This window comes from Macaca fascicularis, chromosome 14 (genome assembly GCF_037993035.2).
Source record: "Macaca fascicularis isolate 582-1 chromosome 14, T2T-MFA8v1.1".
NCBI lineage: Eukaryota > Metazoa > Chordata > Mammalia > Primates > Cercopithecidae > Macaca > Macaca fascicularis.
The window spans coordinates 56,276,888-56,296,337 of NC_088388.1; the positions used below are offsets into that span (position 1 = coordinate 56,276,888).

At 44.6% G+C, this 19,450-nt stretch overlaps 1 protein-coding gene and 1 non-coding gene across 15 annotated transcripts in view; both read right to left on the reverse strand.

Moving 5' to 3' along the window:
* Window positions 1-5,310: 5,310 nt before the first annotated feature.
* On the reverse strand, window positions 5,311-5,418 carry LOC123568871 (U6 spliceosomal RNA). The gene has a single exon (XR_006692431.1). It is a non-coding gene; the product is annotated as a U6 spliceosomal RNA (small nuclear RNA).
* An 11,669-nt stretch (window positions 5,419-17,087) lies between these two features.
* ZNF143 (zinc finger protein 143) overlaps window positions 17,088-19,450 on the reverse strand; it is a 63,679-nt gene continuing 61,316 nt past the window's right edge. For all 14 annotated transcript variants that reach the window (XM_045371475.3, XM_045371474.3, XM_074014373.1 and 11 more), the window contains one exon: window positions 17,088-17,825. In XM_045371475.3, the coding sequence (XP_045227410.1) occupies window positions 17,742-17,825 (84 nt within the window). In that variant the 3' untranslated portion in view covers window positions 17,088-17,741. The remainder of the gene's footprint in view (window positions 17,826-19,450) is intronic.

Genomic DNA, 19,450 nt, shown 5'->3' on the forward strand with positions numbered 1-19,450 from the left:
CCGCGCCCGGCCCCCAAAATTTTTTTTAGAGAGACAGAGTCTTTCCCTGTCGCCCAGGCTGGAGTGCAGTGATGTGATCATAGCTGACTATAACCTCCGGTTCCTGGGCTCAAGTGATCTTCCTGCCTCAGCTTCTGAGTAGCTGGAACTATAGGCATGCGCCACCATGGCTGGCTAGTTTTGTTGTCGTTGTTGTAGAGACAAGGTCTTGCTATGTTACCTGGGCCAGTCTTGAACTACTGGCCTCAAATGATCCTCCTCCCTTAGTCTCCCAAAGCATTGGGATTACATGCATGAGCCACCACACCTGGCCAATTATATTGTTTTTCTGGTTTTGAAATAATTCTGTTTGCTTTTATCCTTAATCTTTTCCTTTTGCTTTCTTTAGATTTTGCCTTACTGTGACATTTTCCCCTTTTAATTTCCTGCATTGTCTGCTTTTATTTTTAAAATAATGAACTTTTATTCTCACTAAGCAATAAAAGTGTTTACGGCCATGCATTTTCTTGTGAAAACTACTTTGGCTGCATTATATAGATAGTGTTTCATGAGTTATTTTTAGAATAGTCTATAGTTCTGTTTTAAGCTTTGTATTGAAGTATGATACACATACAGAAAAGCAAACATATCAAAATACGTACAGTTTGGTGAATATTCACAAATTCAACACCCAGATTGAGAAACAGAACATTACCAGTACCAATCATATAATTTGCAGGACCCAGTGCAAAATGAAAATGCTCAGCCCTTTATTCAAATATTATTAACAACTTTGGGTGGGGCGCAGTGGCTCAGGCCTGTAATCCCAGCACTTTGGGAGGCCAAGCACCTGAGGTCAGGAGTTTGAGACCAGCCTGGCCAACATGGTGAAACCCCATCTCTACTAAAAATACAAAAATTAGGCTGGGCGTGGTGGCTCACGCCTGTAATCCCAGCACTTCGGGAGGCTGAGGCAGGCAGATCACGAGGTCAGGAGTTCGAGACCAGCCTGGCCAACATTGTGAAACCCCCGTCTCTACTAAAAATACAAAAAAATTAGCCAGGTGTGGTGGTGGGCGCCTGTAGTCCCAGCTTCTTGGGAGACTGAGGCAGGAGAATGGCGTGAACAAGGGAGGCAACGGAGCTTGCTGTGAGCTGAGATCGCACCACTGCACTCCAGCCTGGGCGACAGAATGAGACTCCATCTCAAAAAAAAAAAAAAAAAAAAAAAATTAGCCTGTCATGGTGGTGCACACAGCACCTAACAGGTAGGTACATAACTCTGATATTAGAACTGAGGAGAAAAAGGCCAGAGAAAAACAAAAAGTATCCTAATTTTGGAAGAACAATATCAGAGAAAATAATTTTTACTTACCCTGTATATTTTAGTGTGATATTTCCTGTTCTGAGTACTAACTATGGACAACCTTATATATGAGGCAAAAAAGTAGTGAGTAGAACTGAGAGCCCATTCAAAGAAAAGCAAAAACCTCAGCAATGGATGATCTTAACATACTTTCACATTCTAGACCATGTGATGACACTGCTACCACCTATTCTCCTCCTGGTGCCCCCTATTCCATTGCAGGTATGTACGCTGGCCATGGGCTATGGTAGAAGGAGTCACACATAGTCTCTCATTAGCCTTGGGGATAATCTGCTAAATGAAGAGTAAGAGTTATGTACCTACCTGTAGTCCCAGCTAGTTGTGAGGCTGAGGCGTGAGAATTGCTTGAACCCGGGAGGTGGAGGGTGCAGTGAGCTGGGATCCCACCATTGCACTCCACCCTGGGCAACAGGGCAAGACTCCATCTCAAAAAAAAAAAAAAGTCTGTAATTCAGTTTTGGTTTGTCACTGATTAAAGAGTTGTTTAGGCCGGGCGCAGTGACTCACACCTGTAATCTCAGCACTTTGGGAGGCCGAGGTGGGCAGATCACGAGGTCAGGAGATTGAGACCATCCTGGCGAGCACTGTGAAAGCCCGTCTCTACTAAAAATACAAAAAAATTAGCCAGGTGTGGTGTCATGCGCCTATAGTCCTAGCTACTCGGGAGGCTGAGGCAGGAGAATGGCGTGAACCCGGGAGGCGACGGAGCTTGCAGTGAGCCGAGATCGCGCCACCGCACTCCAGCCTGGGTGACTGAGCAAGACTCCCTCTCAAAAAAAAAAAAAAGGTTGTTTAGAAGAACTTTAAAATTTCTCCAAGAGGTTGACTTCATCGGGCTAAGGACCAAGTTCCTGGTTTCAGGGGTGGAGCTATTCTTTGAAGGAATGGGTCTTTACTCATAGAATATACAATATGGGTAAGAAACTAGCAAGCTTTATTTTCTCCTCCTGATCTTCTAATACTTAATGAGGAAGAAAAGAGCCAGTGAGAATAGTTAAGGGTAACAGGTTTTTCCTCTCCAGGCAAAGTATAATAGCACACACTGACTGTGGACACAGGCACTGAAGTTGTCTTGTCAGCTGTGAATTCTCAAGGAAACTGGGAAGAAATTGGCTCCTTCTTTAACAAGTCAAGGGAGGCACAGCACTTCTGTCATGGATCTGTTGCCTCACTGTCCTGGAGAAGCAGCCAGGGGGTCCTTTCTATTTATGGGTACAGTTGGGTGCAGTCCTGACATTGAGAATAGTTGGATATTCAGAGGATAGAGATAAGTAACCCAAACAAGTAGTCCATCCATCCTTAAAAAAAATATTGCTACAGAGTGAGACTCCATCTCAAAAAAAAAAAAAAAAAGAATATGTTGCTAAAAACCAATCATACTTTTCCACTTCAAACCTAACATTGGAGCCTAAATTCAAATTACTTTATTATAATCAACTTATATGAGCCTTATTTTAAGACCTGTAGTTCAAATTTGATGACCAAAGATAGAAAATCTTTTTCAAAGTGTTATTTGCTTGAGGTGGAAGGCCTGTCATTTTGTTTGTTTCTTTAAAACAAGTAATAATTTTGTTTATTCAAAAACAGATCAGGCCAGGCGCAGTGGCTTACCCCTGTAATCCCAATATTTTGGAAGGCTAAGGTGGGAGGATCATTTGGGCCCAGGAGTTTGAGACCAGCCTGAGCAACATGGTGAGACCTCGTCTCTAAAAAAATTTTAAAAATTAGCCTGGCATGGTGGCATGCACCTGTGGTCCCGGCTATTCAGAAGGCTGGGGGAAGATCACTTGAGCCCAGGAGGTCGAGGCTGCAGTCAGCCGTGTTTGTGCCACTGCACTTCAGCCTGGGTGACAGAGTGAGACCCTGTGTCAAAAAAATAAAAATAAAAAGTAAAATAGACCATAAAAAGCTTATAACACAGAATTCAAAAGGCATAAAAAAGTATACAGTGAAAAGTAAGTCTTCCTCTCACTCCCAGCTCCCACCTATTCCCCAGAGGCAACCCCAGGTTTCTTGTATATCCTATCAGAAATAATCTAGTAAATATATGTAATCCTTCAAATGTTTTTATAAGAAAGTATACCATATTATGCATACTGTTCTGCTTCGTTATTTTTCACTTAATATTTACTGGAGATTGTTTCATATTAATGCATACAGAACTGTCTCATTCTTTTTGTTTGTTTGTTTTTGAGACAGAGTCTCGCTCTGTCACCCAGGCTGGAGTGCAGGGGTGCGATCTCGGCTCACTGCAAGCTCCACCTCCCGGGTTCACACCATTCTCCTGCCTCAGCCTCCCGAGTAGCCGGGACTACAGGCGCCCACCACCACACCTGGCTAATTTTTTGTATTTTTAGTAGAGACGGGGTTTCACCGTTTTAGCCAGGATGGAAACTGCCTCATTCTTTTGAAAGGCTGCATAATATTCATTGTCTGGATGATGAGCCATACTTTTTTAAAAAAGGTTTGTCTTTTTTTAACAGCTTTTTTAAAGGTAAATTTACACACCATAAAATTCACCTACTGCAAGTATACAGTTCAGTGATTTTTAGTGAATTCATAGTTATGCAGCCATCACCACAATCAAGTTTTAGAACACTGCTCTCACCCGTTTTCTTCTTCCCATAATTTATCTTTTAATCATTTAATCAAACTGTTTTTCCTTTCAGTAATTTGTTTTAACCTTTCCTGAGGTTGTGATTCTTTGTTTTGTAACACTGGGTAGGTTTTGGAGTGGCAGAGATGTGTCAGGAGAGCACCTCGAAACTCAAACAGTGCTGGTACTCTCTGTTAAACAATAACTATCGTTCTTTTCATTCAGTTGAAAAAATTGCTGTGAATTTACAGATTGAGGTATAGCATATCCTGAACATTCTGCCAGGGAGCTGTTTGCTCTCCCTCTTTCTTTCACTCTGCATACTATGATAATCAGAATAAGTAGAGTTTTAAAGATGATAGACAGGTTGGAGAAGATGGATGAGCATCTATCTGCTCTCTCCTTCCAGAAGATGGCTGATTGTGATAAATATTAGCTAAGTTACAGTGGTTACAGACTGCCCTGGGAGACGTGAGACGCAGAGGCAAGTGACCTCCCCACATTTGCTAGCACCCCATCTTGGACAGGCGCTTACCCTTCATTTAGCAGATTATCCCCAAGGCTAATGAGAGACTATGTGTGACTCCTTCTAACATAGCCCATGGCCAGCGTACATACCTGCAATGGAATAGGGGGCACCAGGAGGAGAATAGGTGGTAGCAGTGTCATCACATGGTCTAGAATGTGAAAGTATGTTAAGATCATCCATTGCTGAGGTTTTTGCTTTTCTTTGAATGGGCTCTCAGTTCTACTCACTACTTTTTTGCCTCACATATAAGGTTGTCCATAGTTAGTACTCAGAACAGGAAATATCACACTAAAATATACAGGGTAAGTAAAAATTATTTTCTCTGATATTGTTCTTCCAAAATTAGGATACTTTTTGTTTTTCTCAGGCCTTTTTTTCTCCTCAGTTCTAATATCAGAGTTATGTACCTACCTGTTAGGGACATAACTATAGCTGCATGGTGGTGCGTGCCTATAGTTATTCCCTAATGTTCATCTACAGCCTTCTTTATGTTTTATTTTCTTCTTTCTTTCTATTTATTTATTTGAGATGGAGTCTCACATTGTTGCCCAGGCTGGAGTGCAGTGGCATGATCTGGACTGCAACCTCCGCCTCCCAGGTTCAAGTGATTCTCCTGCCTCAGCCTCTGGAGTAGCTGGAATTACAGGCACTTGCCACCACACCCAGCTAATTTTTTGTATTTTAGTAGAGATGGGGTTTCACCATGTTGGCCAGGCTGGTCTCGAACTCCTGACCTCATGATCCACCCATCTCAACCTCCCCAAGTGCTGGGATTACAGGCGTGAGCCGCTGTGCCCGGCCCCTTTATTTTTATTTTTTAAAAGTATGGAAGGCTTCATGAATTTGCATGTCATCCTTGCACAGGGGCCATGCTAATCTTCTCTATATCATTCCAATTTTTACTGTATGTGCTGCTGAGGTGAGCACATTTTTACCTTCCAAATGAGTAATTCTCCAATCAAAATTTAAGTAGATGAATCCTGTTCTCTTCTATCTCAACAGGAAAGAGAGGAGAGCAGATTGCATGATCAAAACAGGGCCCTAGGGGAGAATGGAGGAAGGGCTTACGTGCTTTCCCTGGTCCTGGCTCCTAGCAGTGGTATCAGACACACCCAGGCTGTTCAGGGGAAAAATGTATCTGCACAAGGAAGTCACTGCCTGGTCAACCTGGGTTCTCCCTGAGGTGATGCTTCCCTCCTGCTGGGAAGCACTCTTGTGACTCAACTTGCAGAGAGGAGATGACTGTCTAGCTAACACATCTATGCGCTCAGAAATTTAAACTTAGGGGCCAGAAAGAAGAGGAGCCAGGGGAAATCTCTGTAGAAGGTTGAAATGTCAATGGGCCATTGGATACAGATGCCCTTGCTAGAGCTGCCTTGTGAAGGGAGGCCTCTGGGTGTCTTTCCATGAACTCATATCTGAGAAGAGCCTGACCACTGTTTCCCAGGGGCCTGTATGTCTGTGATGTGACTTTTCTGCAGTTTCCCCTTCTCTTGAAGGAGATCAAACTCTAACACCAGTGAATGTATGGGGATGTGGAGAGCCAGAACAGAGACTGGATTTCCCTTTCAGAAGGACTTCCTTGTCCCTGGGCCAGCCTGGGCTAGGCCAGCGACCCTGAACTCTCAAGGCTAGGATGTCTGTGCCTTAGTTTCCTATTGCTGTTGCAAAAAAACACCACAAATTTGTGGTTTAAAACAACAAAAAATTATTACAGTTCTGGAGGTCCGAAAGCGGAAATGAGTTGCACTGGATTAAAGTCAAGGTGTTAGCTGGGCATAGGAGCACATCCCTATAGTCCTAGTTACTTGGGAAGCTGAGACAGGAGTTATCACTGGAGCCCAGGAGTTGGAGTCCAGCCTGGGCAACATACTGACATGTCCCATCTCTTAAAAAAAAAAAAAAAAAAAGAGTCAAGGTGTTGGTTCCTTCTGAAGGCTCTGAGGGGAGGATCTGTTTCATTGCCTTTTTCAGCTCCTACTGGCCTCCTCTATTCCTTAGCTTGTGGCCCCTTCCTCTGTCTTCAAGGCACATCACTCCAACCTCTGCTGTGTCGCTGAACAATTGTCTCGTTGTCTCCTACTGCCTCCTTCTTATACAGCCGTCATGATTACATTGGTCCCACCCAGATGATTCAGGATAGTCTCCCCATCTCAAGAGGCTTAATCAACATCTGCAAAGTCCCTTTTGCCATATAAAGTAAGATTCAGCTGGGTGCAGTAGCTCATGCTTGTAATCCCAGCACTTTGGGAGGCTGAGATGGAAGGATCCCTTGAAGACCAGGAGCTTGAGATCAGCCTGGGCATCGTAGTGAGACCCTGTCTCTACAAAAGCTTTTTAAAGAAATTAGTTGGAGGCTGGACACAGTGGCTTACGCCTGTAATCCCAGCACTTTGGGAGACTGAGGCAGGTGGATCACTTGAGGCCAGGAGTTTGAGACCAGCCTGGCAAACGTGGCGAAAACCCATCTCTATTAAAAATACAAAAATTAGTCAGGTGTGGTGGCGGGTGCCTGTAGTTCCAGCTACTCCGGAGGCTGAGGCAAGAGAACCGCTTGAACCTGGGAGTTGGAGGTGGTAGTGAGCCGAGATCATGCCACTGCACTCCAGCCTGGGCAACAGAGCAAGACTCTGTCTCAAAAACAAACAAACAAACAAAGAAAAAATTAGCTGGGCATGTTGGTGTGCACCTATAGTCCCAGCTTCTTAGGTGGCTGAGGCAGGAGGATTGCTTGAGCCTGTGAGGTCAAGGCTGCAGTGAGCTATGATCATGCCACTGCACTCCAGCCTGGGCTATAGAGCAAGAAGACACTGTCTCTAATCAAAAATAAAAATAAAATAAGATTCACAGCTTCTGGGGATTAGAATATGGACATATTTGGTGGGGGCATTTTTCAGCCTACGACACCTCACACCCAAGAGCAACCTACCCAACAGCTTCCCATGCAGTGCTGAGGCCGGGAAGAGCCTGGGGCAGCATGATTTTTCCCATGATTTATCTAAACAGCTCTCCATTAGGCTGTTTTCAAACTTTTGCTATTAGGAGCAATGCTGCTCATATATCCTTAGGATACACTATTTGAAGAAGAATTGCCAAATTAAAGGATATATGCACTTTAAATCTATTTTTGGCCGGGTTCAGTGGCTCACATCTATAATCCCAGCACTTTGGGAGACTGAGATGGGAGAATCAATTGAGCCCAGGAGGTTTTGAGATCAGCTTGACCAACATGGTGAAACACCGTCTCTACCTAATATACAATGACAGCAAAAAAAAATTAGCAGAGCGTGGTGGCACGTGCCGGTAGTCCCAGCTGCTCAGGAGGCTGAGATGGTAGGATGGTTTGAGCGCAGGAGGCAGAGTTTGCAGTGAGCCCAGATCACGCCATTACACTGCAGCCTGGGAGACAGAGCCTGACCCTGTCTCAAACAAAACAATCATTTTCCTGGTCAGGCACTGTGGCTCAAACCTGTGATCCCAGCACTTTGGGAAGCTGAGGCAGGAGGATGGCTTGAGCCCAGGAGTTCAAGACCAAATACAAAAATTAGCTGGGTGTGATGGCAAATGCCTGTAATCCCATCTACTTGGGAGGCTGAGGCAGGAGAATCGCTTGAACCTGGGAGGTGGAGGTTGCAGTGAGTGGGGATTGTGCCACTGCACTCCAGCCTGGGCAACAGAGTGAGATTCCATCTCAAAAAAAAAAAGAAAGAAAGAAAGAAAGAAAATTTAAATATTAGCTGGGTGTGGTTGTTTGCGTCTATAGTCCCAGCCACTCAGGAAGATGAGATGGGGAAATCATTTGAACTTGGGAGGTTGAGGCTTCAGGGAGCTGTGATCGCACCAGTGCACTCCAACCTGGGCAATAGACTGTCTCAAACAAAACAAAACAAAACAAAAACCTATTTTCCTGCATCTCTGCCAACATTATCAACTTTTTAAATATTTGCCAATTTTATAGGTGAAAAATGGGATTTCAGTATAGTAGGTTTTTTCTTTTCTTTCTTTTTTTTTTTTTTGAGACGGAGTCTCGCTCTGTCGCCCAGGCTGGAGTGCAATGGCGCGATCTCAGCTCACTGCAAGCTCTGCCTCCTGGGTTCACAGCATTCTCCTGCCTCAGCCTCTCGAGTAGCTGGGACTACAGGTGACTGCCACCACGCCCAGCTAATTTTTTTGTATTTTTAGTAGTGACACCGTTTTACCGTGTTAGCCAGGATGGTCTTGATCTCCTGACCTAGTGATCTGCTCGCCTCAGCCTCCCAAAGTGCTGGGATTACAGGCGTGAGCCACTGCGCCCAGCCCAGTACAGGTTTTTTAAACTTTGAAAAACTTTTTGAAATAATTTTGGTATTGTTTTAATATTAATTTATCTTATTATAAGTGAGGTTATACATTTTTTCATAAGTTGAAACTGCCATTTCTCTATCTTTTCTGTGATTTATTGGTCCCTCATGCAACACTGTATCTGAAGGCATAGTCAACAGTGGCAGGCCGGGCGCAGTGGCTCACACCTGTAATCCCAACACTTTGAGAGGTCAAGGCTGGCAGATCACTTGAGGCCAGGAGTTTGAGACCGGTCTGGCCAACACGGCAAAACCTCGTCTCTACTGAAAATACAAAAATTAGCCGGGCATGGTGGTGCACGCCTGTAGTTCCAGCTACTTGGGAGGTTGAGGCATGAGAATCACTTGAACCCAGGAGGCAAATGTTGCAGTGAGCAGAGATTGCACCACTGCACCCCAGCCTGTCTCAAATAAAAATAAACAGTGGCAATCGGGTGAAAAAGTAGTGTCATAGGATTAAAATAAAATAAAATAAAATAAAACAAAGCAAAGCTCCTCTGAAGGGTACAGAATTCAGGGGCAGGAGAAGAGAGGAGTTATGGTAGGAATAAGACCCCATGAATAAGACCCCTTGTTACCAGCCTGGATTTCAATAACTCTGAGTCCTCTGGAGTTTTGCCGGGATAAACATGGCCACAGTTGAGCAAGTCTGGGGGCCAGAAGAGGTAATCAAGGCAGAGTCAATCCTCAAGAACAATATCAGAGCCCACTTCTTAGACTTGGGTCCAAGGGCAGGGCAGCAATGGGGCTTCTATCCCAAGTTCTTGGACAGGAATTTGGCATTTATCCCATAAATTTGGCATTTATTCCAAAATTTCTTGTCTAAGAACTTGGGATAGAAGCTATCGATAGCAGCCGGGCGTGGTGGCTCACACCTGTAATCCCAGCACTTTGGGAGGCCCGAGGCGGAGGGATCACGAGGTCAGGAGATCGAGACCATCCTGGCTAACATGGTGAAATCCCGTCTCTACTAAAAAAATACAAAACACTAGCCGGGCGAGGTGGCGGGCGCCTGTAGTCCCAGCTACTCGGGAGCCTGAGGCAGGAGAATGGCGTAACCCCGGGAGGCGGAGCTTGCAGTGAGCTGAGATCCGGCCACTGCACTCCAGCCCGGGCGACAGAGTGAGACTCTGTCTCAAAAAAAAAAAAAAAAAAAAAAAGAAGCTATTGATAGCATGTTGTCTCCAGTCATGGTTGACACTGGAGCCCTGGACAGGGCTCTGCCTGTGGATGGGCAAGTGACTTTCCCTGTGGGGATGAAGGAAGGTGACCCTATAGACCTTCTCCTAAGACTGTAGAAGGCATGCCAAATGGCAAATACTACAGCAACCTGGCCTCGCCTTAGGACTGGATTTAAGAGTGTGGAATGGGCTGGATGCAGTGGCTCACGCCTGTAATCCCCACACTTTGGGAGGCCAAGGCAGGTGGATCACCTGAGGTCAGGAGTTCAAGACAGCTTAACCAACATGGTGAAACACCGTCTCTACTAAAAATACAAAAAATTAGCTGGTTGTGGTGGCAGGCGCCTGTAGTCCTAGCTACTCAGAAGGCTGAGGCAGGAGAATCGCTTGAACCCAGGAGGCGGAGGTTGCAGTGAACCAAGATCATGCCACTGTACTCCAGCCTGGGCAACAGGAGTGAAACTCTGTTTCAAAAACAAACAAACAAACAAACAAACAGACCAGGCCTGGTAGCTCATGTCTGTAATCCCAGCACTTTGGGAGGCTGAGCTGGGTGGATCACCTGAGGTCAGGAGTTCAAGACCAGCCTGGCCAATATGGTGAAGCCCTATCTCTACGAATAATACAAAAATTAGCCGGGCATGGTGGCTCACGCCTGTATTCCCAGCTACTTGGGAGGCTGAGGCAGGAGAATTGCTGGAACCCGGGAGGCGGAGGTTACAGTGAACCGACATCGCACCACTTGCCTGGGCAACACAGCAAGACTCCGTCTCAAAAACAAAACAAAGAGTGTGGAATATTGCTAGGAATGAATGACTGGGGCCAGAGATTCCTTAGGCCTGGCAGAGGTTTGCCCTGGAAGTGCCTGTGTGAGAATGATATTTAATTCTTAGCACCTTCTTTTCACAGGATTGCAACTAGCGTCTCAGGAAGCCAAATCTGAGCTACTCCTGGAAGTATCATCTTGGTCAACACTGGCTATAAAACCAAAAGTGGCTGCCAGATTGTGCAAGGAGGCAAAACTAGTCTTCCAGGTCTGGTGAGGGCATGTCGTCTTCAGTGACGTCCCAATGACCTGAGGCTGTCAGGGTTCTTCTCATCACTTGCCTTGTTTTGACTGCCCCCATCAAGGCACAGCTGGCTCATTTGTCCCAGAAGGAAATGATGAAGCAAGCAGATGGATTGCTCCCTGAGCCTCCACAGCGCCTCCTGCTGGTGGTCGACCCCAAGGCCCACCATCCTGCCTTTAATTTATTAACCCGCTCCTTTCTTTTTGGCTTTGAAACACGCAGAGGTTCCACCAGCTTTCCAATAGTGAAGTCCACCTTTGTAGAGGGGAAAAAAAGAAAAAAACAAAAAAAAAAACAAAAAAAAACGCTTCCATTTTTCTGTCGCCCCTGCTTTTTCAGTTGAAAGAACATGAAGCGATTTCAGGATATTAGAAAAGTCCTAAGGCGTGAGGAAACTTGCCTAATCAGTTTTATCTGAATAAAACATCAGGTGAGTGTGGGAGCTGCCCTCAAGCAGGACCTACTGTCCTCCCAGGGCCCTCATCAGCACAAAAGCCCTGTCACTGGCTTGGAGTAAAGGTTTCCTATTTAACAAGATAAGCCAAACCCCTTGGGGCAGCAGAGATTTTTTTACTGCTTTGGGTTTTCTTTAGAATTTGCAGAATTTGTGTGAAGGGCATTGGCACTGAGTCTGCAGCCCAGATGAGAGCTGCTTCCCACATCCCTTTCCTAGGCTGGGGGGCTTTGGGGCAGATTCATGCTTAGGCTTGTGGGAGGCTTTTGTGTGCTGTGGCCTGTGTGTGCCAGGGAACCCCTGCAGCAGTGAGGCAAAGTAGGAAGAAGTCTGGAATTGACATTAGAGCTGGAATCTCATTTTCTTTCATCTTGTAAACCAAAACATGACCATGGCAGATCTCAATTGATTAGAGGTTTATTTTGCCAAGTCTGAGGACTTGCCTGGGAAAAAGAAACCCAAGTCACAATAGGATCTGTGACCCGTGCTTTTTCCAAAGAGGATTTGGGGAACTTCAATATTTCAAGAAGTGTAAACCAAAAAGTGTGTGAGATAGGTAACAATTAATTTAGAAATTTACATTACCATCATTAAGGATGTGCACTTGGGAGAGAGGTCTGTGCCTTTCTCCAAAGATGTTTTTGAGGGCTTCAATATTTCAAAGCAGGAAAAGCAGGCTGGAGGGGAAAGACGGAGGGTATGGTCACATGACTGAATTCACATGTTGCAAGAGAAAAGGAGCAGGTAGGGGATAGTCAATTATATATTCATCTTTACAGAAGCTAAGGTGAACATAGAGTAGCTCTGTGGAGATAACTTTTTTCCCGTAGCTACCTGCTTAGGAACAAAAGGAAAAGTAGCTTCTTGGATAATTCAGCTTTCAGCTTAATATTTTTCTTTTGGCATAGTGAAATTAGCATCCCAAGTTTTTATTTTCCTTTCACAGAGGAAAGGGCAAGCAGGAGGGGAAGGAAGAAAAAAAGGAGGGTGGGTAGACAATGAGGCAAGTGGTTACATTCTTGTGAGGCTCTGGTTAGAGTTCAGTGAGTCTATGTTTTACATGTGAAAAGGAAAGGGTAGAGGAAAAGTCAATTATGCATTAGTCTCATGCTCAGTCAATCTACATTTTTTATAAGATAAGGTAAGCATGTGAAATTACAGCTGTTTGGGAACAAAAGAGGCTGTTTTTGTTTTGTTTTTGCTTTTTTGTTTGCATGACTCAGTTCCCAAACTTAACTTTCCCTTTGGCATAGTGAATTTGAGGTCCCGAGATTCTATTTTTCTTTCACAATCTGAATGCAGAAAAGTGAGCAGAAAAAGCTTTTGCCAGGCAGTTTTAACTATTCATGCAATTATCCTGAATTTTGAGCATTCTTCATTCTCAGCAAGATTTTCTGTCCTTCCAGTTTAGCGGTGCTCTAGAAGCAAAACGAAACTCTTGCATGGAGAATTGAGGAATCTCTCTGTACATCTCAAGCCCCATGAGTTTGGAACTGGAGGGAACAGCTAGAGGTGCCCTACTACTCTGCAAGGCCTTCAGGAGTTACTGGGAAATTTAAACCCCCAGCTGTCTTAAAGGAGCCCATAATCTAACAAGAGATAATATATTCCCAAAACACAGGTCACATATCTGCAGCAAAAACGGAAGGGCTAGTAGAAGCGCACGCCTCAGCAGGACAGGCTACATAATCTGTGGGGCTCCGTGCAAAAATGAAAATGCGCAACCTCTTGATCAAAAGACAGGAAAAATGTGCTTTTAAAGGTACACATAAAGCCAGCCACAAAAAGACAAATATAATCTGAGGTGCCTACAATAGTCAAATTTATAGAGACAGAAAATAGAATGGTGGCTAGTATCATATTACTTATGATACCCAATACAGTGCCTACACATCACTCTTATGAATTCATCATGCCTGTAATCCTAGCACTTTGAGAGGCTGAGGCGGGCAGATCACTTGAGGTGAGGAGTTCGAGACCAGCCTGGCCAACATGACAAAAACCCATCTCTATTAAAAATACAAAAATTAGCCAGGCATGGTGGCACATGCCTGTAGTCCCAGCTACTTGGGAAGCTGAGACAGGAGAATCGCATGAACCCAGGAGGGGGAGGTTGCAGTGAGCCAAGATCGTGACACTATACTCCAGCCTGGGTGACAGAGCAAGACCCTGTCTGAAAAAATCAAAAGAAAAGAAAATGGTGGTTGTCAGGAACTGGAGCGAGGAGGGATGTGGAATTATTGTTTAGTGGGTACAGTTTCAGTTTGGGGAGATGAAAAAAGTTCTGGAGATGGATGGTGGTGATGGTTGCACAACAGTGTGAATGTACAGTTGCCCTTCGGTATTGGAGGGGGATTGGTTCTAGGATTCATCAAGGACACCAAAATCCATGGATTCTCAAGTCCCTGGTAATAAATGGCGTAGTATTTGCACATAACCTACGCACATCCTCCTGTATCATCTCTAGATTACTTATGATACCCAATACAATGCCTACACATCACTCTTATGAATTCAACATAGTACTCGGTACCTTGCAAATTCAAGACTTGCTTTTTGGAACTTAAGTCTTTTTTTTGTCCTGAATATATTTTTTCTTTTTTTTGGTTGAGACAGTGTCTCACTATGTTGCCCAGGCTGGTCTTGAACTCCTGGCCTCAAGTGATCCTCCTGCCTAGGTCTCCCAAACTGCTGGGATTACAAGTGTGAGCCACCACACCAGCCTTTTTCCTGAATATTTAGATCCATGGTTGGTTGACTCCATGGATGTGGAACCCAGGGATGTGGAACTGAAGGATACAGAGGGTTGGCTAAGTACCACAGCACACCCAAAAATAGTTAAAATGGTAAATTTTATGTATATTTTATTACACACACAAAATGGTAGACATAAGCTTTTTCCTTCTTTTGTAGTCTTTCTCTTGACTTGTCATGGTGCTTATTTGCTACTTAATGTCATTCTAAGAAAAACTACAGGCGGGGCTCAGTGGCTCACACATGTAATCCCAGCACTTTGGGAAGCCGAGGTGGGTGGATCACCTGAGGTAAGGAGTTCGAGACCAGCCTGGCCAACATGATGAAACCCTGTCTCTACAAAAATACAAAAAATTAGCCGGGCATGATGGCTGGTACCTGTAATCCCAGTTACTCGGGAGGCTGAGGCAGGAGAATCACTTGAACAGTGAGCCGAGATCGCGCCATTGCACTCCAGCCTGAGCAACAGAGCTGCTCTGTCTCAAAAAAAAGCAAGAAAAACTACAAATTAAAAATTTTGGCATGCATTTTGCCCTCCAGTTTTGTATTATACAATGCCAATTTTAAATGTAAATATCAGAATATTTATCTCATATTTGGAATCACTGAAATTATACAATTTGAATTTTGTGGTTCATCCCAGAAGGTTTATCTCCTGCTGGTGGGTTGGAGGGGAAGGAGAGATCTGGCTCTCTGGGCAGCTGCCACCTGTAGAGAATTGAGAAAGCCTCGTCCCTCCCTTAACTCTAAGTTCTTACAAAGAGTTCAGACTGCCAGCAAGGCATTGTCTTTGTAGTGGCCTCAAGCTGTGTGTCTAGGGCAAAGCAGGGTGATTTTTTTGGACGGAGAGGTTTTCCTTGAGCATTGTCTGGATCAAATTCCAGAGGGTTATGCCCCACTTGGTTCTGTTTGCTAGCATTTACTCTTATTTCTTTCTTCTTTTTTTTTTTTGAGACAGAGTCTCACTCTGTCGCCCAGGCTGGAGTACAGTGGCCGGATCTCGGCTCACTGCAAGCTCCGCCTCCCGGGTTTATGCCATTCTCCTGCCTCAGCCTCCCGAGTAGCTGGGACTATAGGCGCCCGCCACCTCGCCTGGCTAATTTTTTGTATTTTTAGTAGAGGCGGGGTTTCACCGTGTTAACCAGGATGGTCTCGATCTCCTGACCTCATGATCCGCCCGTCTCGGCCTCCCAAAGTGCTGGGATTACAGGCTTGAGCCACCGCGCCCGGCCGCGTTTACTCTTATTTCAAGTGTCTTTTTGGGATTTTTCAACCTTGGACGTTTCCGTGTCCTACACTGTGAAGAGAACCCCCCCAAAGCAGCTTTCCTAGGAATTGTCAGCACAGCAACTGCACCCTTCCCCTGGAGGAAACAGGCCACCTCGCTAGGCTTCTGAAGCCCCATTCCCAAGACGGCAGGTCAGGGAAAACTAGCAGTGACCCTAGATCCTTTTCTCTGGGTGCCAGTAGGAAGTCATTTGCTTTTGAGCTGAGGGATAATCAGGTTAACCAAAACAGTCCAGGTCGAGCCCTGCCCAATTCAACTGGCAAAGGTGCTGGGAGTAAAGAGAAACACCCTGAAAATTTGAGCAAAGTCAGATCTAAGGGGCCATGGGAGGCTGACAGCTTGGTTTTGGTCCTGGGAAGCACAGCGCCTGGCTGGGCCCAGTGGGGAGGAGCTCCTGGCCAGCAGCCAGGAGCCAGGACCAGCACTGGGAGGCTGGGCGCCACCCTGCCCGCGATTTCACAGATTCTGGTCTTCTATCTCAGCCCGACAGCCCCTTTCTGAGCCTCAGTGGGCTTCAGCAAAGAGTTCTGTGTGGGTCTGTGTCTCTCTCAAGAATGAAGACTGGATCTGTGGTTGACTAGGGCTTTTGCTAATGTTATATATCTATAAAGGGTTCCTATTTCAAGTAAGTCACCATCCTTTTTAGCAAGAGTTCATAGAACCTGATCACAGATAACATTTATGTAAAACAAAATAGCACAATGGTTTCCCCTTTCTACTGTAAAGCTTGAAATGAAAAAGCCACATTTCAGCTCTCTGCAAACAAAGCTCGCTGAACGACAGTGCAGGAGGGCTGCTGCAGAACATACCTTCATCTTTTTTTCTTTTTTTGACCTTTGTGAATGCTGAATTTTCAACATTAGAAAATGGTTTTTCCATGGCTCAATTCATTAGGCAATCAGGTATCACCAAAGTTCATTTTGATAATCTCTGCCACAAGTGAGCATTCGAGGAGATAACTGTGGTGCAGTGCCAGAAGGTCTGGGTTCCCATCTTGGTCCTGCCTCTCCGTAGCTGTGAGGGCTGGTAAGACAGTCAGCCTCCCTGGACTCTTGGTTTCCTCAGATGTAAAATGGAGGCAGTAAATCCCCTATGTTTCACAAAATTGTTGTGAATATATAAAAATATATGGAAAAGCACTTATTCCGTACTTGATACACAACATCCTTTCAATGTGTGTATTAAGTTACACTCCATTTGCGATATTTTCTGCAGCATTCCCCCATCCCCCCAATTTGATAAATAAAAAAAATAAAAGTAACATTTTAAAAATTGCTGTATTCAAAATTAATAATAAACTTTGGGGAAAATAAGCTTTAAAACAAAAGTACATAAGCAAAAATAAATAATTTACACCAACCCACTAACCTAATTTTCAGAATAAAGCCATTTCCAATTACAGTACTGTTATCTAGGGAACCAGCCTGTGGTTAAACTTTGATAATTCATTATTTTTAAAAAACAGTAATAAAAACTGAATACTAAGCAAAATCTTTAACAAAACCACTAGATTTAACTTTTTAATTTTAAATAAATTTTATAATTTTGTACATAATTCAACGTAATGCCAATATAATTAGCATTTCAGCTTGAAGAGCTGGTTTTTAACAGGGATGGGAAACTATAAATTATTCAAATAGTCTGCAAACCATGAGATACAAATAAAAATGGACAAACATATAGTAGAACAAAAACCGCAGACACTCTACTAACTGGGGAAATATCTGAAGGCTTTACATCCTTTATTATCCATAATGGCTTTTGGAATTACGATTGTGTGACATATAGAACCTTTGATATTTTAGATACAGCCTTTATTTTTTTTTCCATGGGAAGTTAAAAATCCATCATAAGACTCCATAAGACTCTACTAGTCTTGCATGTAGACTCTAGGAGTTTGTGATCTGATAAAAGAGTAACATGAAAATTTACTGTATTGCCCTAATTTCATACTTCCTTGTACACAATGAATCACTCTGAGAATCTATTCCAAGGGTTATACACACAAAAGTGTCAAGAATAAAATGTTCTCCACTCTCGCATAAAAATGTGTACAGTGTATCAGGAATGGAAAACTTCTAATTTTCCTGGGCCCAGGCTTCATGGATTTCTGCTGCCAGAAGATGAAAGACTCCTTGCTTTATTGCTCCATTGTTCTGAGGATTAATCATCCAACCCTGGTGTTTCTCCTTGTTGGATTCTAGATGCTATTCTGATGGCTTCTTCCAGAGATGGCTGTTCTCCAAGCTGAAACAGGAACACACACATCAAATGCTAACAATTCAAAAGCCACAGTCAAGAAAATGCCAAAGAAATGTTATATGCTAGAAGGAAAACTTCCCTCTGTAATTCTGACACTTGGTATTGTTAAGATACTACTGCTAACTCAATCATTAAGAGAACAAAACAATTTTCTGCAGGGGAGGATAATGCAATGCAATTTCTTTTTCTTTTTTGAATTTAGAATCCTAGGTGCAGCCAGGCCTGGTGATATGATGAGGTCTCAGCGGGGTACGGTGGCCCATGCCTGTAATCCCAACACTTTGGGAGGTGGAGGCAGGCAGACTGCTTGAGCCCAGGGGTTCAAGACCAGCCTGAGCAACACGGCAAAACCCCATCTCTACTTAAAAAATATAAAAACCGGCCGGGCGTGGTGGCTCAAGCCTGTAACCCCAGCACTTTGGGAGGCCGAGACGGGCGGATCACGAGGTCAGGAGATCGAGACCATCCTGGCTAACATGGTGAAACCCCGTCTCTACTAAAAAATACAAAAAAGTAGCCGGGCGAGGCGGTGGGCGCCTGTAGTCCCAGCTACTCGGGAGGCTGAGGCAGGAGAATGGCGTAAACCCGGGAGGCGGAGCTTGCAGTGAGCCGAGATCGCGCCACTGCACTCCAGCCTGGGCCACAGAGCAAGACTCCGTCTCAAAAAAAAAAAACAAAAAACAGAAAAAAAAACCACCCTGGCTAACACAGTGAAACCCCATCTCTACTAAAAAATACAAAAAAATTAGCTGGGTGTGGTGGCGGGCACCTGAAGTCCCAGCTACTCAGGAGGCTGAGGGAGGAGAATGGCGTAAACCCGGGAGGCGGAGCTTGCAGTTGGCCGAGATCTCGCCACTGCACTCCAGCCTGGGCAACAGAGCAAGACTCTGTCTCAAAAACTAAAAATTAGCTGGGCATGGCAGCATGCACCTGGAGTCTCAGCTGCTGGGGAGGCTGAGGCTCCCACCTCAGAGGAAGAGGCTGAGGGGCAGACTCTTCCGCTTCCTTGGTTCAGCCACCCTATCCTGTCTCAGCCTCCCCTCCCCTCCCCTCCCCTCTCCCCTCCCTCCCTCCTTTCTTTCTTTCTTTTTCTTTCTCTCTCTTTTTCTTTCTTTCTGCTGTGCCTGGCCTGCAATTTATTTGGGATTCTGATAAAATCTTCATACAGTCCGGCCATGATGGCTCATGACTACATTCCTAGCACTTCGGGAGGCTGCAGGAGGATCACTTGAGCCCAGAAGTTCAAGACCAGCCTGAGCAACATAGGGAGACCCCATCTCTATTTTTAAATGAATAAAAACTTAAAAAAAAAAATCTTCATACATGCAAGAGACAAAAGATGCTTACCTCAGCCAACAAGAGAGAGCTTCTTGAGCCTTTGGCTTCTATACCCACAAACTACATAAAACCAACAGCTGACATTTCCTCTAGTGTGTTCTAACTCTTTATCAAGTAAACACATGGGGGGAAAATCTCCCTAAGGACAGGTAATCTGCACCTAGCCCCTAGGATTCTATATTACTTTACTTTTTTTTTTTTTTTTGAGACAGGGTCTCGCTCTGTCACCCAGACTGGAGGACAGTGGTGCGATCTTGGCTCACTGCAGCCTC